The sequence below is a fragment of the Gopherus flavomarginatus genome, chromosome 13 (assembly GCF_025201925.1).
Source record: "Gopherus flavomarginatus isolate rGopFla2 chromosome 13, rGopFla2.mat.asm, whole genome shotgun sequence".
Lineage (NCBI taxonomy): Eukaryota > Metazoa > Chordata > Testudines > Testudinidae > Gopherus > Gopherus flavomarginatus.
The window spans coordinates 9,130,606-9,155,291 of NC_066629.1; the positions used below are offsets into that span (position 1 = coordinate 9,130,606).

At 48.6% G+C, this 24,686-nt stretch overlaps 2 protein-coding genes and 1 long non-coding RNA gene across 7 annotated transcripts in view; 1 reads left to right on the forward strand and 2 right to left on the reverse strand.

The window, feature by feature from the left end:
• The window catches only part of LOC127033611 (zinc finger protein 420-like), a 496,719-nt gene that overhangs the window by 17,479 nt on the left and 454,554 nt on the right, over positions 1-24,686 (reverse strand). The window lies entirely within an intron of this gene.
• LOC127033614 (zinc finger protein 883-like) overlaps positions 1-24,686 on the reverse strand; it is a 139,968-nt gene that overhangs the window by 13,936 nt on the left and 101,346 nt on the right. The window contains exons 2-3 of one of the 5 annotated variants that reach the window (XM_050921588.1): positions 2,747-2,836; positions 1,928-2,054 (exon numbers count right to left, since the gene is read on the reverse strand). The exons of 3 other annotated variants lie outside the window; for them this stretch is intronic. In XM_050921588.1, the coding sequence (XP_050777545.1) occupies positions 1,928-2,054; positions 2,747-2,836 (217 nt within the window). The remainder of the gene's footprint in view (positions 1-1,927; positions 2,055-2,746; positions 2,837-24,686) is intronic. One more of the 5 variants, XM_050921589.1, reaches the window with a different exon arrangement.
• Positions 13,467-18,996, forward strand: LOC127033695 (uncharacterized). The gene is made up of 2 exons (XR_007769183.1): positions 13,467-13,500; positions 15,997-18,996. It is a non-coding gene; the product is annotated as an uncharacterized LOC127033695 (long non-coding RNA).

Below are 24,686 nucleotides of genomic sequence, written 5' to 3' on the forward strand. Positions count from 1 at the left end.
CCCAAACTCAAACTGCTTCCCTCCTGCCACTCCCTTCCTTTGTCCCCTTCCCGGGTAAAGGTGTTGACCTTTCCCCTCCCTTACCTAGCTCAGGTTACAGGCCCTGGCATCGTCCATCTCCTAAAGTCCTCCCCTGCTCTCCCACTCCCCACACAGACAGTCCCTACTGCATCACACACTCTAATTCACCCATCTTATTATTTACATTTCTAGCATTTGTGTACAAGCACTTTAAAAACTTGTCACTGTTTATTTGTCTGCCCTTTTCTGATCTGTTAGATTCACACACACAAGAATACTTCTCGTCTGATCTGGCCCCTACTTTATCCTCTTCCAGCCTCTCTTCCTGACTAAAACTAGAAAAATCTCTATCATTACACTCTCCTCTAAGAGAAGTCTCTGTCTGATCCACGTGCTCCTCTGAAGCCATTGGCTTCCCCCCACATCTCTTAGTTTAAAAACTGCTCTGCAACCTTTTTAATGTTAAGTGCCAGCAGTCTGGATCCACTTTGGTTTAGGTAGAGCCCATGCTTCCTGTATGGGCTCCCTCATCCCCAAAGTTTTCCCAGTTCCTAATAAGCCTAAACCCCATCTCTCTACACCATCATCTCATCCACGCATTGAGACTCTGAAGTTCTGCCTGCCTACCTGGCCCTGCACGTGGAACTGGGAGCATTTCTGAGAATGCCACCATAGAGGTCCTGGATTTCAGTCTCTTTCCTAGCAGATTAAATTTGGCCTCCAGGAGGTCTCACCTACCCTTTCCTATGTCATTCGTATCGACATGTACAGTGAGCACTGGCTCCTCCCCAGCACTACACATAAATCTATCTAGATGCCTGCCTGGTGTGTAGGTTGCGGATTTCTCAAGGCAAGTCACCATACGGTTCTCTCGATCATCACAAACCCAAATATCCTTGTTTCGAATGATCAAATCTCCCATTACTAACAGCTGCCTTTTCTTAATGACTGGAGTTCCCTCCCCCGGTGAGGTAAACTCAGTGCAAGAGGTTACCCCAACGCTATCTGGAAGGAGGGTCCCAACTATGAGAAGCTTTCCCTCTGCTCCCGTTGACTGCTCTCATTCCCTGGGCCTTTCATCCTTCTCAACAGTGTGGGGGGCTGTCTGACCGGAGTTTGGACAATTCAATAGTGTCCTGGAAAGCCTCACCAAAAATGCTTCGCTGCCACCCTTAGCTCCTCCAGTTCCAACACTCTGGCCTCCAATGCCTCCACACGGTCTCTGAGGGCCAGGAGCTCCTTGCACCAAATGCAAGCATACATACATAACATAAGAACGGCCGTACCGGGTCAGACCAAAGGTCCATCTAGTCCAGTATCCTGTCTACCGACAGTGGCCAATGTCAGGTGCCCCAGAGGGAGTGAACCTAACAGGCAATGATCCAGTGATCTTTCTCCTACCATCTATCTAAATCCTCTGATGAACAGAGGCTAGGGACACCATTCCTTACCCATGCAGGCTAATAGCCATTGATGAACTTAACCACGATGAATTTATCCAGTTCTCTTTTAAACCCTGTTATAGTCCTAGCCTTCACAACCTCCTCAGATAAGGAGTTCCACAAGTTGACTGTGCGCTGCTTGAAGAAGAAATTCCTTTTATTTTCTTTAAACTTGCTACCTATTAATTTCATCTGGTGACCCCTAGGAAGCTTCTGCTAATTACGCTGCATTTAACCCTCAGTTTTACTTGAGCAAACAGAAGATATTTCACACTGTGCGATATGGCTCCTGTGCTCTGTTCCCAAAGCATTCTGCAGCACGGGAGGGTCTCTGGTAGTGTGCGTTTCACTGGCATATTGAGGTGATGCTGAAACTGGGCAGAGTAGAAGTGGCATTGTGGGGCTGGCATAAACCTTAACTCTCCATTTCCCCTTTCAAGAACCAAGGGGACAGTAACCCTTACCCAGTGAGGTCACATTCTCATAGTTCTCCTGCATGACATCCCAGTAGAGGGCTCTCTGAGTGGGGTCCAGCAGAGCCCACTCTTCACTGGTGAAATACACAGCCACCTCCTCGAAGGTTACCGGCCCCTGAAAGAGCAAGAGTCCAACACTCAATACCTGCTGCCCCATTCACAGCCCCACTATTTGTAGGGAGAGGAGCCCATCAAACGGAAGCCCTAGGTGGATTGCAGTCAAAGTCCCATCCCCACCCTGCTCAGAGCATCCAGGAAACATCAGAGTGAGGGGACAAAGAGAGAGCCCTTTATCTCTCCCAGCAGATCCATCATATACCTAATAGCCACAGACTGATAGAGGAGAGGGAGGCCCTAGCAGGGACCAGGGAGAGATCCCTAGTAGGAAACCCAATAGCCTCCTCATTGTGAGGAGCTGGATATGAAGGAAGGGGAATCTCCCCTAACCCTCATCGGTGCGTATCCCCTTCATATCTCACAGCAGCCACTGGTTACTCAGGTCAGGCTCCAGCACTACGAGTCTGGTCAGTTTTCCCAGCCCCATGTAGCTGGGTTATTTTCTGCTCCACAAACTAGAGCATTTCCACCTCCGAACCTTATGAGTCTGTTCCTAGAATCTAGGCCATTTATTAAACAACTCCCAGCAGGTTTGTCACCCCCTGCCCTTCCTTTCTCCACCTTGTGCATTTCCTGCCCCGTGCCAACCTCCAAACCAAACTGTGCAAACCTTCCCATCTCCGGTGTATTTGCTGTCCCTCTCCCTCCTGTAGGAGCCCACCAACCCCCCCTCAAAAAAATAATCCGTACCTGAGCTGGCTCCACTGCAGCCATTTCTCTTCCCTGTGTCATGGGAGGATGGGATGAGCTGGAGAAAAACATGGACGTAATTCTGCAGCCCTGGCAGGGCAAGAAGGGCTGTTGTGGAGGTTTCAGAACAGGCTTTAGTTAATTTCATTTCACGATTCCCCCAGGTCCTTTCCCTCCAGACAGATATCCTAGACTTTGCCGTGCTGGGAACATGCTTGATTTCTTTATTACAGTGTAGACCTCGCCCCTCCTGCCAGGCTAAGCCCACAGACACATTTTTAACCTTCTTTCTCCCTCCCCTCACTCCATAAAAAACTCTCTGAACACAAGGCTAGAAAAGAGCAGAACCAAAGGAGTCACTGTGGGGGATTCTCTCGAACACTGACCCCACGGCAGTCACACCCCAGCAGGGCGAATATGGAGTCAAGAACTGACTTTTCCTCTGTCTGAGCCTTTTCTTGTTCACTGGAAAGTGGTTCTGCCCTGGGATGCTGCAATACCTGTGTCTGGGTGGACTAGAGAGCTGGAAATCTCTCCCCCAACTCATTTCTCCCACTGTCTTTTTCAGTCTCTCCTTCCCCTGTCCTCTCTCCCTGCTCCTCTGGCTGGGAAAGTCCCATTCCTGGGGGCTTTGCTCTCTCATGGCAGGATTTTCTCCTGGCAATGGCTAATGGGAGGAGAAATGACGAGGGGCTGTTTGCGCAGAATCACTTTCTTGCCAGTCCCCAGCACTTTTCCTGAGGTCTTTCAGTTACCTGGAAACTCTGGCTCAGAATTTGCATTAACAGGGCCCAGGGCTGCCCCAAGGGGCTAGTACCAGCTGGAGAAAGTTATCCCCTGGGCCGGGCAGAGAAGCAGCTTTAATTAAGGTCACATGCCAGCACAGAACACCCGCTGGGGGAGCAGCAGCTGCTAAGCCTCGTCTCCCAGACCACAATGGAGGCTGCAGCATCAGACCCAGGAAGCTGAACCCCAATATCCTGAGCAGAGAGGGACAGAGTGTTTGAGCAGCTTCCCTCCTTTAGCTCTCTGGGGAGAGCAGCTAATGAGAGACCCTCCACACAGGGAGAATTGCTAATCTTGTTTGCCCCACTGTTCATCTGGAGTCACTCCTTGTCTTTCCATGCACTGACTCTGGATTAACAATGTTCTCAATGAAACCAGATTTCAGAAAGAATGAGTCCAGAATGCTGTGGAAGAGACCATTGTGTGGCATTTCTCGCCCCCTTCCCACCTGCCTCACCCATCAGATCTAGTATAAGGACTCGGGGCACAAATTTTCCCAATGGAACTGGAAGGTCCTGGAGTTTTCAAGATGTTTGATAAGTGGATAGAAAGTTATCATGATGACTGGGCGTGGCTGGGGAATGCTGGGCAGTGCTTGTAGCCAGGATTCTGGCACAAGCTGATCAGAGAGAAGGAGCATGGTTAGTAGCAGACCCCAGAGCCTCCATCCAGGGGCCCCCAGACACCCCCAGTACGCAGAGCCCAGACCCCGTTGTCAGGGTCTCACCAAATATTCCCTGGGGCTCAACCCCTAAAATCCCTGAACAGGGACTCTAGATACCCCTCAGCACCCCACTGGCCAGAGAACCCCCACCAGACCATCACTGGTAGGCTGGGAATCCGAAAGGGTTCCCTCCACCAAGAGCCCCCAACAGCCAGGGACCACCCCCCTCAGGGGACCCCTCATTGGGAATTCAGTCCCTCACTGCCTGCCCAGGATTCCCCCTACTGCCTGCCTAGGACCCCCACCTGTCCTCCAGCAGGATCTGCCATGCCGTTTGCCTGGGACCCCCTGATGCTTTACAATGGGACCCCTCGCTCTGCTTGCCTGGCATTCTGACCTAGCGCCTGGGACTACCCCACTCAGTTCTGTGCATTGGGCATGACTGAGCCCCTGGCACAGCACCAGGCTCCCTCTAACCCCCTGCCCCGCCTCCCCAAGAGATGCCCACCCTCACTGTTCTGCACCAAGTCTCCAGTGATACCCACCTCCAGGACCCATAGTCTCAGCGCTGTGCACATCAGAACTCCCCTCCCCCGAACCTCCAGAACCCACCAATTTGATTAGGGTACCCCCTGCCCAGTCACCCAGAGGCTGCAACCACCCACAATGACCCTTCACCTGCAATCTCCCCACACAGACACCTCATCCTCTACCCCAGCAACAGTGTTACCTCACTGTGTCTGCTAAGTGGATAGAAAGTTATCACTGCCCCCTGCTGGACAGTCACACAAGCAGAAGGAGCCCTGGTGGGCGCTTCTTTAACAGGAGAATGGAAGGCCTGCAGTGCAAGAAAGGTCCAGGCCCTGTCACTAGCTACATCTTAGCACTGCGGGAAGCAACCCCTCACAGAGACCATTTGTCATGGGCTTTGGGATACTTCTAGACCCCTGCTGCACCCACAGTGACCTCCTCACCCCGTACCAGCTGGAGAAAAGAAAAGGGTCCAGCCAACTCTCCTGTTACCAGCTGGGAACCACTGATCCCGCAAACAGGGGGAGGCCTCTGGATTTGATGGGTATTAAATACGTTTAGAGAGAAAAGTGAAACATCAGAGGGATTTTATATCAGTTGTTGAGAAGAGGTAAAATCTGAGTGTTTCACGTCAATATCTGATTACTGAATAGAGAGAAAATAGGCAACATTTGCCAACATTTTATATCCATGTTCAGGAATCTGAGAAAAGGTGTACATTTGAGATTTTCTTAGTATTTTATAATTAGAGAGACAGAGAAAAATCTCAGGCCATAGTCAATTAGAAATAGAGAATTAGAGAAAATGTGGGGCTTAGAATATTTTTGATCAATCTTTGAGATTTGAAGAAAATACGTATCAGAAACTATGCAATTGATAACATGAGAGAGGGAGGAGGGATAGCTCAGTGGTTTGAGCATTGGCCTGCTAAACCTGGGGTTGTGAGCTCAATCCTTGAGGGGGCCCTTTAGGGATCTGTGGTAAAAATCTGTTGGAGGATTCAGTTGGGGATCGGCCCTGCTTTGAGCAGAGGGTTGGACTAGATACCTCCTGAGGTCCCTTTGAACCCTGTGATTCTATGGCCACCACCACCAAGATCTGAGGGGATTTTATATTGCTGTTTAATAACTAGAGGGAAAAGGGGGACCGTTGGACTGGATTTTATATTACATTACTATCCAATACATATACAGAAAGTGATGGTTCCTGCCACCTCCACCGTTCACATGGGCAGCAGGGAGCCCTTTGAGGAGCTGTTTTAAGAGGGCAAAAGGGGCGGTATGGGGGAGTTGGAAGGTCCCTTGATGAGGGAAGGGGGCAGCAGTGGGGGATGGGCCGGTGAATGGAAACTGGTGGCTGGGTACATCTGTGTTGGTAGTTAGGGGGCAGTAACTGGGATTGGAAAGCGGAGTCCGGGCAGTCCCCATGGGGGACACGTGCCCCGCCCCTCCCTTCCCTACCCTGGAAGGGAACGGGCATCTCATCCCATCCCCACGCCAGGGGCAGCCATGTTCTGGGGAATGACCCAGCGCAACAATTTCCCACCTACACAAGAACAAATCGCTGCAGATAAAATGGGACGGAAAATCCCCCACCTCGGAGAGATTTTAAACGGACATTTGAGAACCATGGAGAGACCAGGGGGAAACAGAGGAATCGAGCGAGCGGATCATTGGAGGGGGAGGGCGGAATCTCCCTGGATTTTACACCATTGTGAGATGCAGAGAGAGAAAAAGTGCAGAACCAGAGAGAATTTGTATCGGGGGCGAGAGGCTCAAACAGGAACAGGATCTAATTAACTCCTCTCCTCCCCTCCCCACCCCTGCCGGGGAATTTCCTGGCTGCCCAGAGACAGTTCAACTTCCGCCCGCCCCCCCCCGAGGGAATTTCCTGGCTGCCCAGAGACAGTTCAACTCCCCCCGCCCCAGGTCCCATCGAACTTCCCATCCCCCCGCAACTCCGGCTTCCCCCCTCCCCGCCCGACAACCCCCCCACAGGGACCCCCCCCCCCGGGCCCCAGGCTCCGCCCTCCCATCCCAGCGGGGCCCGGGCGGATCCTGCTGCAGCTCCTGGGGCCGAGGTAGCTCCGAGGCTTCTCCCAGGTTCCCCGGGGCCGAGTCACTTTCCCGCGCCCCCCCCCCCCCCCGGGGTCTCTCACTCACAGCTCACACCGAGGCGGCAGTTGGAGCTTTATTCTCCCTCCCCCACCGGAGTTCGCATGGAGCATGCGCAGTTTCAGCTGCTGAACCCCTCCCTTAGCTGGGCAGGACAGGGCAGACGCGCCCCTGGGGCAGGCTGGGAGATGTAGTTTCGGACTCTTCCGGGAGCGGAATTGACGTCAGCCAAACAGGCGGAGCTGGAGCACAAACGGGCGCTGCAGCCTCCAGGTACCGGAGCGAGCTCGGGGGGCGGGGCCGGGCGATGACTCTGCCCCAGTGTCCGTGGCGGGGGGACCGGCCCCATTGGGGTCCCTGCGTGGGGCCAGGCGTGGGGTCCCGGGGGGAGACCCGGGAATGAGGCGGGTGGAAAGTGTCGGTGCAGCCCGGACATGGCCGTGGCGGGAAGAGCCGGTGACCCTCAAGGAGCGAGGAGAGAAAGGGGGGGGCTGAGATCCCCTCGGATTTACCGCTGCCCCCCTCGTGGGGTTCCCCTGTCCTCTCCCGTCCTGCCTGTTTTCTCTCTAGAGAGCAACATCGAGGGTGACTCCTCCCGCCCCGAAATCCCTGAGAAGTTCTTGTGTAGGTGGGAAATCGTTCCCCTGAGTGATGCCTGAACTGGGCAGAGGGTTAATGGGCAGAGGCTGGGGGTCCCTGAGACAGGGACATCTCTGGGCTGGGCGGGGGGCCAGGTGGGGGGACACTGTCTGCTGGCAACAGGGCATGGGAAGAGAGGAGCAAGCCTCCCCCATGGAGATGGCGCAGCCCCAGGTTTCCCAGTCCCACTATTTCTCCATCTTTCCCTCTGCCCCCACCACCTGCTAGTCACATTCCCAGACCCCACTGCCAGCCCTTCCCCACTAATAGTGACCTTCTGACTCCAGCCCCACTCCTGTCCCCTGTGAAAGCCATATCACCCAGGGCTCTGCTGGCCATGCGAATGTGAGACTAGAAGATCCATCCCATTCTGTTGTTGGTTGAATATCCCTGTATAATCCCCTCCTCTCTCGAACTGTCAAATGGTGACACAAAATCTCCCCAGATGTTTGTGCTTCTCTCTTATGTTGGCAAATATTTAGTTTCTGCCCCATTTTCTCCTTAGTTCTGAAATACTGATATCAAGTTCTTGAAAATCTTCCCACTTTTCTCCCCAGGTGTCTGACTGAGATCAGGGTTTTTATCATACTGAGCGCTGTAAAGGCCTGGCCTGAGATCAGGTCCCCCAGTGTGCCAGGCATTGCACAAACCCTGACAAGTTTGGGGCACTGGTTGTGCCAGGAACTGCACAGGTCCCTGCAGAGAGCAGGGATCTTCTTGTGCCGGGTGCTACAGCGTCCCTGACTGAGCTCCGGGCCTCTGTGCCAGGCCCTGCATCAACACCAAGTGAAATCAGGCTCCCATTGTGCCAGGTGCTGCAGAGACAGCAAACAGAATCAGGGATCTTGTTGTTCCTGGCGCTGCAGAGACCCTGAGTGAGATCTGGGCCCTGTTCTGCCAGGCGCTGCAGAGACCCCAACAGAGGTCAGACCGCACTGTTGTGACAGGTGCTGTGGAGACCCCAAGTGAGATCTGCGCCCCTGTTATGCTAGGCACTGTAGAGACCCCACAGACATCAGGCCCTCCATAGTGTCAGGTAAAACAGACCTGGACCAACATCACTGCCCCCCTTGTGCCGGAGAGCACATGACTGCGGCCCAGATTGCTGCTTCCATTGTTCAGAGTACTTGATTGAGATCTGTGTCCCCTTGGGCCTGGCACTGCACTGACCCCAACCAGATTATGCCCTACCACAGTAGTGGGCACTGCACAGACCCTAACAGAGATCCTGGTCCCACATTTTGCCAGGCGCTGCAGGGACCTCAAACAAAATCAGAGATCCTGTAATGCCAGGAGTTGCAGAGACCCCGACTAAGATCAGGCCCCCTGTGTGCAGGACTCTGTGCAGACACTGACAAAGATCAGGGTCCCCATTGTGATAGGTGCTGCACAGATTCACAGAGTATGTCTACCTTACCATTAAAAATCCCCAGCTGGCCCACGCCAGGTTACTCAGGCTCACAGGGCTCAGGCGAAGGGGCTGGTTAATTGCCGTGTAGATGTCTGGGCTTGAGCAGGAGCCAGGCTGTAGGACCCTGTGAGGTGGGAGGGTGCCAGACCTTGGGCTTCAGCCCCAGCCGGAACATCTACACCACAGTTAAACAGCCTCACAGCCTGAGCCGTGTGCACCCAAGTCAGTGGGCACCGGCCAGCCGCCGGTGTCTGACTGCAGTGTAGACATGCCCACAGTAACAGTGAGTCCGTTAGATATTTATAGCTCATGGGAAGGAGGATGGGGATTGGTGGGGGTCTGGGGATTTAATAATAAGCACACTCATATCATTGTTCTTAGTGAATTTTCATCTTCTAATTCCCATAACCCACGAATTATCCCTGGCTGCCCCCGGGAGTCTGAGGAGGGAGAATTAGTAAACTCCTGTGACCAGTGTGGAACCTAAAGCACAAGGAACTTTCCGTGGCTGCCTCAAAGTCATCCAGAGTGAAATTCACTTTGCTGGATAAATCCCTAGTTGCTGGGCTCTGCAGAGGGGTGGGGAGGTGAATTCCATTCCCCATTCTTGAGCATGGACCGCCCTCCAATTCTCACCCTGATCTCAGACACTACCCCAATCTTATCCTGCAGTGATGGACCCACTTGTTGCTGCCAGAGCCATATGCCATGGGACCTAGAGAGGACAGAAGCCCAGCTCCAGAACTGCTCTCCCTGCCCACAGCCCCCAAGCTGTGCTGGAGTTGCCCTGACTTTCCAATCTGCATATCCGTCCAGCTGTACCCAGCCTGTGCACCCACCACACACAAACTGTCACAACAAACATCCCAGGATTGGGAAAGACCATCTGGAACTGGCTGCAGTCTCTCCTTGCTGCTGTGAGAGGAATGGGGTGGTCCCTCATATAGGATACAAACATACCCAGGAGCAGAAGGGAAATGTAGTTTCTTCCAGGGGATTGAAAATGTTTGATTTAGCGTCCTGAGCTCTGTCTTCCTGTTTGTCTCCTTCTGCCACTTTCAGATCTCTTGGAAAGACAAAGTGGATGAGGTCATTTCTTTTAAAACCAATTGAAATATCTGTCTTTGATGTCCTGAGACCAACATGGCTACAGCAACTCTCTTCCCTTTGTACCTCCTCCCACCCTCACCCTCCCTCAGCTGAGACTATCCCATGTGATGGGAGAATAAGGGTTCAGTCCTGTAACTGCATAGGGTCTTGCCAGCGCTGATGGGAGTGAAAGCCTGTGTGCATTAATGACAGCAGGAGCTCTATTACTCAACACATAGGGAGAAGAGATGGGAATGAGCAGGTTATCTTTGTGCCGGATGTGAGTTACTCAGGTGGGAATTCTGGGTCACTGCGTACGCACAGAATTCACGTCCAGTGCAGAATTTCTTTTTTTTGCATGAAGAAAATAATTTCTGCCCAAGAAGTGCTGAAGTTCTGTCTTTGAGCCACCCTGTGGCACCAGAACAGCCAACTCAGTTGATCTTGGTGGGAAATTGTTGCCCCAAGCTAAACCCCAAATAGGAAGAGAGTTAGTGGGTGCAACTTGGAAGAGTTCTGAAACACGGCTGCTCCTGGGGGTGGGGAGAGGGTAGGTCATTCTCTACTCTCAAGAGGGTGTGGAAAGGGCACATGAGGAGAAAATGTCCCCTATGGAGACTGCCCAGCCCCAGGTTATCCAGTCCCAGACACTTCTTCCCCCACCATACCTCAAACCTCTTCACCCTTCCAACCATCAGTTGTCAGTCTTCCCTCGCTGCTACCCCTTCCTGACTGGCAGAGAACCTCTAAGCCAGTAATATGTCAGGCCTCAACCCTCTGGCTGAGTCCTCAGGGCACTTTCTTCCTCTCTTGGGGTACCATGCCACAGGGGCCCCACAAATCTACATTGCTTAGGCTTTGGCTTCAGCCCAGGTGGTGGGGCTCCGCTTTCTGCCCTGGACCTCAGCAAGTCTAATGCTGGCCTCGCTTGGCCCCCCTGAAACCTGCTAGTGGCCCCCCAGGAGGCCCCAGACCCCTGGTTGAGAGTCACTGCCTTAAATCACAAATCACAACAATGTTCAGCTTACTGCCAGTCATAGAATCATAGAATATCAGGATTGGAAGAAACCTCAGGAGGTATCTAGTCCACCCCCTTGCTCAAAGCAGGACCAATCCTCAACTAAATCATCCCAGCCAGGGTTTTCTCAAGCCTGACCTTGTCCCAAATAACCAGTCACTTACTTAGGTCAATTGAATCTTAGACTCACAACAAAGACAATACTTGTAGCCAGTCCTGTCATAACCTGTATTAAGACTTATTTAAAAGGAAATGAGAGTTGTTTACAAAGTTAAAGCGGGTGATCCTATAGATGCAGACAACTTCCAGTCTTAAATTTCAAAAGATAATAGAAGCTTCTATAATATGCAATCTCTATATCTTCCTTAGGACAAACCTAGAGTAAGCAGCTGGGGATCTCTTCGTTATGCCTAGGAATGTTGCCCCCCAGAGTCCAAGCAGCATACAGATAATCAGTTCCTTCTGTATGGGGTTTTTTTTAATCCCCTTCCTGCCATGTGCTCTGAACTGAAAACTCAGCTAATAGGAAGTCAAGAGCACAACAACAATCTTTTGTCTTCTTTAACATCCCATAATAGTCTATCTGGTGTTGATGGACCTTTCCTGCCAGGCAGGGTGTAATGCATTCTGTTGCCAATCAGCACCTCACCTCGGTAAAGTTTCTCTCCTGTCTGGTGATTTACATAGCCACAGAGACTCACAATACAACTAGTCTGATATTAACCCAGGCAGCAACTCACAAGCATTCAATAAAGTCGAAACACATTCTTAGCATTCTAATACCTGTTTTAACAATACTAACATAGGTGAGCCAGACTGATTCCAGCTATGCCTTTGTTCATGTTCAGTTAAGACATGAGGGCTTTTGCAAGAACTGACACCTCATCTGCTAATGTCCCTAGTCTCTGTTTGCCAGAGGCTGAGAATGGGTGATGGGATGGATCACTTGACGATCCCCTGTTCTGTTCATTCCCTCTGAAGCACCTGGCATTGACCACTGAGCTAGATGGACCATTGGTCTGATGCAGTGGGCCATTCTTATGTTCTCAGTCTCTATAAGGAGTATCTACTCATTTGGACTCACTGGGGAGACACAGAAAGAAACAAGATGTGCTGAGGCAAGAAGACCCAGGCTCAGAGCCCCCAGGTTCACGCTTGTCAAAAGCTAAACCTGGGCCCAGCCCATGAGAGACCGTATAAAGGCTGGAGCATCAAATAACTTTGTAAACCTGAGAGAACTGCTTGGGGACAATGACAGGGAGAATCTCCCAGAGTGACTCCTTTGATTCCGCTCTTCTTTGACCTTTGGTTTATAGAATGATAGAACTGGAAGGGACCTGGAGAGGTCACTAGTCCAGTCCCCTGCACTCAAGGCAGGACTAAGTATTATCTAGACCATCCCTGACAGGTGTTTGTCCAGCCTGCTCTTAAAAATCCCCAATGATGGAGATTCCACAACCTCCCTAAGCAATTTATTCCAGTGCTTAACCACTCTGACGTTTAGGAAGTTTTTCCTAATGTCCAACCTAAACCTGCCTTGTTGCAATTTAAGCCCATTGCTTCTTGTCCTGTCCTCAGAGGTTAAGAAGAACCATTTTTCTCCCTCCTCCTTGTAACAACCTTTTATGTACTTGAAAACGGTGATCATGTCCCCTCTCAGGCTTCTCTTCTCCACACTAAACAAACCCAATGTTTTCAATCTTCCCTCATAGGTCATGTTTTCTAGGCCTTTCATCATTTTTGTTGCTCTTCTCTGGACTCTCTCCAAGTTATCCACATCTTTCCTGAAATGTGGTGCCCAGAACTGGACACACTTCCCCAGTTGAGGCCTAATCAGCACGGAATAGAGCGGAAGAATTACTTCTTGTGTCTTCCTTACAATACTCCTGTTAAAACATCCCAAAATGATACTTGCTTTTCCTGCAACACTGTTGACTCATATTTAGCTTGTGATCCACTATGACCCCCAGATCCCTTTCCGCAGCATTCCTTCCTAGGCAGTCATTTCCCATTTTGTACGTGTGCAACTGATTGTTCCTTCCTAAATGAAGTACTTTGGATTTGTCCTTATTGAATTTCATCGTATTTACTTCAGACCATTTCTCCAGTTTATCCAGATCATTTTGAATTTCCATTCTATCCTCCAAAGCACTTGCAACCCCTCCCAGCTTGGTATCCTCCGCAAACTTGATAGGTGTAACAGAGAGACTCCCAGTGGCAGAGGATTTCACCATGTCTCAGTGGTTACACCCTGGTGGGAGGGGGCTAGACCTGTACTGGAATAAGGTCACTCTGTGCTTCACAGTGTGGGAGAACCTAGAATGTCCATTACCAGGGGAAAATGCTGGGAGGAATCAACACGTGGAATGGACAGAAACTCTGTCTGAATTCTCTCACATTGCCCTTCTCGCCCTGACAGGCTACAGATTATTGTACACGTTTTGCTCCAGATCATCCGATCATCCCAAGAGGAAGGAAATGTCTGCAATGGAGCTGATTCAGGTAAGGGATTATCAGGGAGCTGGTGGTGGGTTCTGCTTGGAGGGAGAGGAGCAGGAAAGGCATAGGAGGGTGGGAGCTGCTAGAGGTAGTGGGAGGCAGGAAATATCTAGAGTGGAGAAAGAGAGGGGACAGGATGTGACAAACCTGCTGAGACTTGTGTAATAGAGGGTGCTATGGGTTGTCACCCTGGGGTGCAGTCTGGGGGGCTTCTGGGAACTGCTGTGCCCTCTAACCCTCAAGCTGGGCTGGCCCTTTTCACACTGCTGGAGATTTAGTTTTGTTATCACCCAACAGGACAGCAAGTGGCACCATGCATCCAACTAAGCTACCTGAGTTCTTTACCTGAGCCACTCAAGGACAAATAGAAGACAACAGCCAATTTCCCAGCGATAAGCGATAGCAAACAGATCAAAGCAAATTACTTAGCAAATAAGCAAAAACTCACATCAAACCTAACATACTATATGGATAGAATTTTAATTAGCAATTTCTCACCCTGACTGATGATAGGAGCAGTCCACCAAGTTTCCATACACAAGCTGGAAATTCCTTTACCCTGGGACCAATACTTCCCCCAGTTCAGTCTTTGTTCCTCAGGTGCTTCCAGGAGTTCTCTTGTGTGGGGAATGAGGCCAAGAGATAATGACACACCCCACCTTATGTAGCTTTTCCATATAGCAGAAACCATTTGTTCTAAACTAAGTTTCCAGTCCAGTTTGTGGAAAAATACAGGTACCAAAATGAAGTTCATTGTCATGTGGTCTGGTCACATGCCCTAGCATGCCCTGCTGAGTTATAGTAGCCTTGACTCATAGGCTGGCTGAAACATTCACAGGAAGGCTGAGCTATTCCATGGTTCATTGTCTTTGTTGATGAGTCGTCAGCACGGTCTGGCTTCTTCATTGTTATACCTGAAAGGCTAGTTGTGGGTGTTACCCAGAATAAGCACATTTGAAAGACAGATACCGAGTCAATATTCAGTTCTTCAGATACAAACATGATCCATGCACACAGGTAGGATAATCATATTCAGCAAATCATAACTTTTCCAGTGACACTGCACATGACTCATCTTGTACAAAATGCCTCATAATTATGTCCTAATCATATTATAATCCTACCACAATGCTGAATATGGGGTGTAGTGTCAGGTAGGTCCTAATTTCAAAGCACAGGTGTTGGAAATGGAACTTCTACTCTTTGTGGAACAGGAAATAACCCTCCAGCCAGGACTGGAAAAACTTCCCAGACTCCCACTGCCGGAACCTGAATCTACTGACACTTCATTAGTTACCACCACCCCCAATCTTTGTGGCAAGTGCAAACTTTTATCAGTGATGATTTTATGTTTTCTTCTAGGTCATTGATAAGAATGTTAAATAGCACAGGACCAGGAACCAATCCTTGCGGGAACCTGCTAGAAAGAAATCCACTCAACCATGGTTTCCTATTTAAAATCCCAGTTTTTAAGCTATTTAATGTATGCCGTGTGTATTTTGTATCTTTCTAGTCAAAATATTTTGCTGAACCAACCCATATCCCTTACAGAAGTCTAGGTATATTATATCAGTACTATTAGCTGCAACCCAACTTTTGATCTCATCCAATAAGAATATCCAGTTAGGTTGATAGGCTGTATTGTGTCTAAACCTTCTTAATGAGTACTAATTATATTACCCGCCTTTAGTTCTTTATTAATGAAATCCAGTATCTGCTGCTCCATTCTCTTGCCCACTATTGATTTCAGACTGACACTCTTGTAATTAGCTGTGTCATTTCTTTTATAGTTTTTAAATATTGGCGCAGCATTAGTTTTATTCCAGTCTTATGGAATTTCCCCAGTGTTCCAAGTCCTAATTAAAATCAACATTAACAGTCCACCACGCTTCTCCATCAGGTCTTTCAAAACTCTAGTTATGTGGACCCACTGATTTAGGAGAGAAATATTTATTGAACACTTTTACCTCTTCTGGATTATTTTTGATAATTTTGCCTTTTCCGTCTAATAATTTACCATTACCATTGTTAGGATTAATTTTGTACTTAATATACTTTTCAGAAATTCCTTCTTCTTTTCATTGGTTGATCATTGATTTCTGATAGCTTCCCTTACCAACCTTCTACAATTCTGACCTTCTAACTTATAATCTTTACAAGTGACGTCCCCTTTCTTCCATATATTTTATTTGGAGAGTGTTGGGATTCTTACCAGGGAGCTACCAGCAGGGTTCAAACACAGCCCCATCTCTTATATCAAGCTCTGGCTAGTGGGTATGCAATAAATGTAAAGACCTTGCCTCTGTCTGTCAGCTGGGAGACACAAAGATTTTTCTTTTTCTACCCTCTGATGCCTCCTGGATGCTCTAGGCAAGGTGGGATGGGACTCTGTTAACATGTGCCTCCCGGAGCTTCCATTTACCTGGTGCTGCTGTTCTGTGACTAGTGGGGTTGTGAGTGGGGCAGCAGGTACTGTTTGTTGGACTCTTTCTCTTTCAGGGGCCGGTGACTTTCGAAGAGGTGGCTGTGTATTTCACCAGGGAAGAGGGGGCTCTGCTGGACCCCACTCAGAGAGCCCTCTACAGGGATGTCATGCAGGAGAGCTATGAGACGGTGGTCTTGCTGGATAAGGAGTCCTGTCCCCTGGGTTGTTAGAAGCTGTGGGGTCTCTGAAGAACCTGAGTTGTAATAACTTTATACCTTTATTCATAATAAAAGTTTTGACAGGTTTCCTTGCCCCCTCCCTTTTTTGCCTTATCCCCCATATACTGGTATAACTTTTGGACATGTGTCTTTTTGATGAATGAACTGGAGTTAAAACCATGGACTGTTCTTGTGACAAGTATCCCAGAGATTCCACTGACCTCCCTTGTTTTCTTCGCCTGGAGTAGGGTTTTCAGTTTCCAATCCTGATGTGATCTCGCAGCTGGAACGAGGGGAAGAGCCATGGGTTCTGGACCTCCAGGGCTCTGAGAAAAAGTGCTCCTGAGAGCTGCCTGCAAAGGTGAGGAATTGGTTAAGCCAAGTCAAAAGCTGTCCATGAATACAGAAAACATTTGGGATGCCCTACAAAGACCTTGTGAGCTCTCCAAGTTCAAGATTGTTCCCTGCAGATGTGGAATCATTAGGCAGATGTCACTCATGGCTCCCCTCTACCCTGACTAACAACTGGCAGCAGGTCCCTCCCCAATCTCGCTTTCCCCTGAGAATTCTGGTGCAATGAGGACCCAGAACTGATCCCTTCTTCTCTGGGGAAAGGTTTGGGGATAATCAGCTCCTGATAGGTTTGATCTCTCCCGCACATATTTTGGTTTGTTCATCCCTTTCCCCATTCCCCACTCTTAGATTTCCTTTCTGTCCAGTGCAGGGAGCGACCTGTGTCTGGATTCTCTCTGTCTCCCATCAGGGGTTGGGATGGTGAGTGAGAATGAGGAGAAACCCCAGCAGGAAGCTACTGAGCAAGTATTACCCCATGGGATGTTATCAGGAAGATCCAAAGGGAATGTTTCCAGGAGTTGTGCACTCCCAGAAAAAGCAAAAGACTGTGAGAGTCAGCACAGGCCAGAGGAAAACTTCAGTAGCCACTCAGACATTCTTACACGCAAGAGAATCAACTTGGAAGAGACACACTACACATGCCATGAGTGTGGGGAACACCTCAGTCAGCGCTCAAACCTTATCAGACATAAGAGAATCCACATGAGTGAGAAACCTTATGGGTGCCATGAGTGCAGGAAAAGCTTTAGTCTGCACTCATCCGTTATCAGACATAGGTGAATCCACACTGGAGAGAACCCTGCATGTGCTCTGTGTGTGGGAAACGCTTCAATCAGACCTCAAGCCTTATCAGACATCAGCGAATGCACACTGGTGAGAAACCTGATGGATGCTCTGAGTTTGGGAGATGCTTCAATCAGAGCTCAAGCCTTATTAAACATCAGAAAAACCACACAGAAGAGACACCTTACACATGCACTGAGTGTGGGAAAAGGTTCAATAGGTGCTTAAACCTTATCAGACATTGGGAAATCCACACAGGTGAGACACCCTACCCATTCCCTGAGTGCGGGAAAAGCTTCAGTCAGCACTCAGACCTTATCAGACATCAGAGAATCCACACAAGAGAAACGCCCTACGTATCAGTCCTGCACAACTCATAAAGCGGCAAGGTCCACATTGCTCCAAAGAAAACAGTTGATGGCTGAAACCGCCCAGCCTCGCGGAAACACGCTGCCCAATGCCTCTCAGCCCCGCGGAAACACTCCCCCCCCAAGCACTACCCAGCCCCACGGAAACAAACCCTCCTTCCCTAGCGCCAACCTGCTGAAACAGCTGTAGGCTGAAAAGGAAGGTTGGGTGTGTGTGTGTGATACTTTATTAAGAACAATTAAAACAAACAATTTTTAAAATTATTTTAATTTTTTTATGAATTATGTAAAAATGAAAAACATGTGTTTCCTTGAAAGAAAACATTTGTGCTTTTCATAATTACCTTGCAAATTTAATGAGAGATAGTACATCTCTTTTCAGCAACAAGCTTGTCGTATTCGGGGGTCATATTTGAAGTGGATATTTTCGTAATCTTTTCCAAATGGTCTTCAGTCAGAGAAGAACGTGGCTTGTTTTTATTCATGTTCATGATGGAAAATGTTCACATAGGTAAGCACTTCCAAAAATGCTGAATGTTTTCAGTGCAACTTCAATAAGATTCTTGTATTTTTTATTGTCCAGACTTTTGTAGAAGTCTCGCAGGCTGCTTTCTCTGTGCTTATTTCAATAAACTGCCGAACATTTAAATACAGTAACCTCCAACTGCAAATCTAGTGGCACTTCCTCTGGATCCACAGAAAAGGGATCTTCAATCATCTTCAACTGGATGTCTTCTTTAGACAAAGTAAGTCTTCTGTCAAATTCTTCGATCAAAAGTTTAATGTGCTTTGCATATTTTTCTCCTAATTCGGCAGGTTTGTGCTGAGGGGTACACTGTACACAAGTAACACATTTCACCTTTTGACAGTTGACTTCTGAAAAGTTTCAATTTCATTTTGAAAGCTTTCACTGCAGCACGCATTTGAAATATAAGTTGATTTTTTCCTTGAAGATGGATGTTGAGATCATTCAAGTGTGCTGTAATGTCACAAAAGAAAAAGAGATCTTGATTCCAGGACTCATTTTCAAGCTCTGGGAATTGTACTGGCTCATTTTCTAGGAATTTTGCTACCTCCTCTTTCAAAGCAATGAAACGGTGGAGCACTTTTCCTAGACTCAGCCACCTCACTTCTGTATGATAGATCAAGTCGCTGCACTCAGTGTCTACCCCTTCAAGAAAGGCTCTACATGTCCTATGTTTTTAGTCCTCTAGAACGGATGCAGTTTAACATGGAAACTACCACTGACATTACTTGCTCAGATTTTAAGACTTTGCTACACAATACCTGTTGATGTAAATGCAATGATGTTTGGTTATTTCTCTCCCAATAAATTCTTCAAGAATATCAACTGCACCAACATTTTTTCCGCACATAGCTCGAGCACCCTCAGTACAAATGGCCACCAAGCTTATGAAATCTAATCCCAACTTATCATTCATGGACTTTATCACTTCACTAGAGATTTCTTTTCCAGTTGTGCGACCTGTCATGGAGCACATGCCAGCAAGTTCTTCAGTAATTTCAAAGTTATTATCAATACCTCTAATAAAAATAAGAAGTTGGGCGGTGTCTTTTAAATTGGTGCTTTCATCCACAGCTAGGGAGTAAAAGCAGAATTCGCTGATTCTCTGCTTTAACTGATCACTTAGATTGGTAGAAATGTTAGCTATTCTTCTCTGTACAGTCATGCATGACAGACTGTCATTCTCAAATATTCCCCTCTTTTCTGTACATAACTCAGATACAGCAATCAAGATACACTTTTTTTAAAAACTCACCTTCTGTGAAGCATTTCCCAGCAGCAGCAATTTCCTTAGACATTTGAAAGCTTATTTTAGTAACTGTATCATTCTCAGTATGTACGTATTTCTTCGTCCATTCAGTGTTGAAAACGCTGTGCTCTGATTGTCTTTTTCTTTTCACTCGTAGCCATTACGAAGCTCAAGATTTTGTTGAATAAATTCACGCATAAGGGAAACACTCACAGTCACACACAAAGAGAAGAGATCTCTTGTGGTGCATGGCCCACTAGCAAGGCACTGATGGTATGTGGAAGTCTGTAGAGGGGGAAAGAAACAGCGAGCATAGGGTGACCAGATCACAGAGGTAAAATAGGACACACCTCCTCGCTCGGCCCCACCATCACACCCCTCTTCAACCCCTAACCCCCCGCTGGCTTGCTGCATCCCTCCTAGTCAGTCCCCCACCCACCACTCACCTCTTTTCACCTCCTTCCTCCCCTGCCAGAAACCCCTGTGCCTGCCCCTAGAATCCCTGCTGCCTCACTGCTCGCCTCTTTCCCCACCTGCCCGCCTCCGACTTGCCGCTCACCCTGACTCACCTCCCCGAAGTATAAAGCCTCATTCAAACACCCAGGGATCCCTGTATTACTGCACACTGCGGTCAATCAATGCAGTTGTAGGTAAATCTCTGCATTATGCATTTTTGTATAACTTGTATATCACTTTGTATTGAACCTTTGTAGTATGTTATAGCAAGCCCCTAAGGTAGTATAATTAAGGTAAAAAAAATGTCTTTTTGCTAGAAGTAGAATAAGATCTTCCCCCCACTGGGTAATCAGTTGCCCTGCTGAATGAATGAGGTGTGAATGAGGAAGTCATGGAAGGCCGTACTTCCAGACAGCTGCAACTCTTGGAGAGGGGCTGGGAGCCAGACCAAGGATTCATATTACAAATAAGACACGAATATTCAACAGCCAGGATGATTCACTACAGGAACAAGCTACCAAGGAAAGTGATGGATTTGCCATCTCCTGATGTCATTTAACGAAGACTAGATGCCTTTCTGGAATGTGTTTGTCCCAAAAGTAGATAGTGTGTCATATGGGAGACCTGCGATATGCAGGGAGTAAGATTAGATGCTCCAATGGTCTCTTCTGGCCATAAAGTTGACTAATTTCTGAAAAACTGAGTGTAGCATTGGGAGCAGCATCTGATGTTTTACTATCTAGCTGGCTTGTTGTCTAGAATGAATGCTCCTTGAGTGGTGTTATCCACAGGGAGTAGCTCAAACCTCCAAAGTGCCTGGCCACGGGCAGGACATTAGCACAGCAAGGGAGAGGTGTAGCAGTGACATCACAAAGGCCTTTGCAGGACCTCAGATTATTGGTCAAAGGTGGTGTGGAGGTGGTGACCTCACAGAGAGATGCTGACATCAGCCAGGCAGGACAGGAGCAAGGGGCCAGGGAAACCTCAGAGACCCCTGTGGCTTTATTTCAGCAAGTCTCCTTCTTCAGGTCTCTTTGAGGACTGAGAGAGTATTCGGGTTCAGGTACATGAGCGCCAGGAGGAACCTCTTTTGAGTTTTCTCCTTCCCTTTTCCTGATTTTACTAGAAAACAGTCGTCTCTGTTTAGAAGGTAAGAGCCTCCTTGAGGTTTGAAACCTGTTCAGTCTGATCCATCTGGTGACAGTTGAATTCTAGGCATGGAAAACACGAGCTTAAGGAGGCAGAATTTTATTCTGAACCTGAGATTTTGTCCCTTAGAATCACTGGGGACATTAGGGTTTGTCCTTTTTGTTTCACCTTTTCCTCCATCCATCCCTCCTTTCTCTTCGTTTCTTGCTTCTTTTGTCCTTTCTCCTGTTCCCCTCCCAACACCAGGAGAGGTAGGGGTGTGTGTGTGTGTGTGTGTTTGTGTGTTGCGGGGGAGTGCTCAGCAGCTCCCACTGTGGGAGGTCCACCCAAAAATGTGGGGCTAAAATAGTGCTCGGGCAGTGATCCCCACTGGTGACCAGGGCCATCCTTTAGGTGAGAACCCTCAGCCTCCCTTCCTCAGTCTCTACCCTGATTGGCTGAGCAGGGGGTTATTGATAGGGAGAAGACTCAGGTCCTTGCGGTTCTCTTTTATGTTTGATTAATTTTGCTGCTTCTCTGCATTAATTGTCTCTGAGCAGTTCATGACTGTCTCTAACATAGCAGTTCTTCTCAAATACTTGCTGAATAATTACTGTGCACTGTTGTTGATCTGGAGCTCACGTGAGAGCACTTTATTCAGGTCATTCCATGTATGAAATTCAAGATCTGATGGTTGTTATGAAAATCAGGGCTCTTGGGTCCTACTCCCAACTCTGCCACTGACTGGCTGTGTGACCTAAGACAAGTCAATTCTACTTTCTCAGCCTTAGCTTCTCCATCATTCAAGTAGGGATAATAATGATCCCCCCTACCTAACTCACAGTGGGTAGAGGATGAGGATCCATTGGAGATTGTCACTAGGAGTACTGCGTAATATGAGGTGTCCTATCACGTTTACTCAGAGCAGATTATGACATAAAAGAATAGCTGAAATAGTCTTTTTTATTTCTATTTTTTTATTTTGAAATTAAGAGCAGCAACTACTTAGCTCAGACTGAAGCATCTTATCTAATATTTGAGATCTAAATGTCTCCCCTTTGTGTGCGATGAGACAATTTAACACACTCTGACAAACAGGAGATGCTTTTGTTTTGCAACAAATTATTTTTGCAAAGAACTTTCATCCCACTTGTTTTGATTTTGAGAAACAAACTGGTTTAGTCTGAAGGAGATTTTCTGACGGAAATGGTTTCAATGAAATTTTCCCACCATCTCGATTCCTGGGCTCTATCCCTGCCTCGGGGGGGGGGGGTGCTGTTTGTTAGAACAAGAGTCAGGACTGGTGGCTTCTCTTTCTGGCTCTGCCACCGCCTTGCTGTGTAGGCCCTTGGTTAGGTCACTTCCCTTCTCTGTACCTCAGACTCCTCCTCATCTGTCCAATGAGAACAGGGACAATTCTCAAACTCTGGGCAGTCGTGAGCCTGAGTGAGATAAGGGGCGTTTAAACCCTCTGTGAAGAAGAAAGGGGAGTTTCATGGTGTTTAGCACCAAGGAATTTTAAAGTTTGCTAAAATGTCTAGTCTGTGGAAAGAAGAAATGGTCGGGGCCAAACTTTTTAACCACTGCCTTTTTTAAAGCCCATTCATGGATGTGAGTCCCTTTCTTTTAGATACCTGGGGTTCTTTGCCAGCAGGAGAAAAGAGGTTCCTGCCTCTGCTTTTGTGGCCTTAAAAAACCAGGTGTTGTGCCCCAGTTCTCATCTGAGATCCCTGAAAAAGAATGTCTTCCCATCCATGAACAAGACAGGACCTATCTTTAAAAGGGGAACAAAGAGATCCATGGGACTTACAGACTAGCTAGCCTCACTTCCACAGCTGGAGAGATACTGGAATACATTCTTAAACAATCAGTTTGTCAGCAGCACCTACAGGATACTTTGGTTCTTAGGACAAGTGAACATGGATTTGTCAAGAACAAATCATTCCAAACCAATCCTCTTTCCTTCTTCGGCAGAGTTCCGGGCCTAGTGGAGGTGGATAAACAGTAGATGGGATCTAGCTCAGTGTTACTAAGGCTTTTGACACAGTCCCGTAGGACAGTCTCACAAGCAAATGAGGGAAATGTGGTCTAGACGCATTCAGTGTGATGTGGGTGCAGAGCTGGTTGAAAGCCCAGACTCCAAGAGCCCTTCTCTATGTTTGGCTGTTTAACGGAGATGGTGTACCTAATGGGTCCAGCAGGGATCAGTCTGAGGTCCGGTACTATTCAATATTTTCATTACTGATTTGGAAAATGGAGTGGAGAGCATGCGTCTAAAATTTGCAAATGACACCAAGCACTTTGGAGCACAGGACTGGAATTCAAAACACCTTTAACAAATTGGAGAATTGATCTTCTTGAGCCAAACTCCATGGCTGGGCCCCTCTCTCTAGACTTGGATGAAGTGAAACCCCAGAGCCAAATATTCCTCTTTCTGGGCAGTGCACTCTGCTCTTGAATGGTCAGATGCTGCTTAGCACTGTCAGAGCAGCTTTGGCTGGGGGATTCTCCCAGCAATTTCCAATAGCAGGAAAGTATTAAATCCCGTCAATGGAACTCAGGAGTCCTGACTCCCAATCCCCTGGTCCAGTCACTCCAGCGGAGCACACTCCCTTTCAAAGGCAGAGGGAGCGGCCATGAGGGCCTTCTTGTAATTTCCTGCTGTGGGAGGGAGTGTGCAGCAGTGGTTAGTGAAGGGGCCTGGAAAGGAGGACTGCTGGGTCCCATCCGTACTTCTGACACTTGATGTGACCCTGAGCCAGTAACTTCCCTTCCCCTGGCCTGTTTCTCATCAGTAGGGTTGGAGGCACAGTCCAGACAGCACAGGGGGATTGGGAGGCTGCAGGAAGGTGTGTAAAGTGCTGGGATTTCAGGATCCCGGAGGTGCTGTCACCCCCGCACTAGGGTGATGTTCTGCACCCCGTGCTGCTGGCCAAGGTTCTCCTTTCCCTGGCAATAAGACAGACTCTTGTTTTCCTAGCCAGCTAATCGCCCAGTGTCATCACCCTGCCTGCTGGCTGGGCAGGGTAACTCCTCTGGTCACCACCCCCCTCTCCAGCCTGCCTTGGGCTTGGAGAGTGAGGAGAACGGCGAGGGATGACATTGAATATCCTCCATTCATCGCTCTGTCACCAGAGCAAGTGAGTGGCATTAGGGTTCCTCGTTGGCATCCCCTGTCTGTCTGGGGAGAGGCAGAAAGGGGGAGAGAATCTCTCCCAGAGGAGATTGGATTTGCAAACAGCCTCCAGGAGCCCCTCACTCTCAGACCGGGGAGGGGCTTCTCCACAGCCATCTCCAGTGTGTTTGGCAAGTTCCCAGCAATGGGGCACCCAGCCCTTCCCTTGTGGGAGAATGTTCTCCAGGCTGAGAGTCTCTGAGCTGGGCCAGACCCGGTGAGCTGCTGAGCATGGAAATTAATGGGAAATAAGGGGGCCCTGGCCTTGCTATGCCTAGCGACTTTGAGGTGGGAAATGGCTTCCCAGGAGAAGTCCCGACTCCTGGGTTCTGTTCCTTCTCTAGCCTGGGTTGGGGTGTGGGGGGAGGTGTGAGTGTGTCCTGGGCTGGCAGGAGGGAGCTGCTTGTCCAAAGTGACTAATGGTCTTTATGACTGATCCCAGTGCTCGAAAAGGACGAGACTCCCCTGTTCTTGCAGCCCCAGGGATGATGAGGGGGAAGGTTGAGG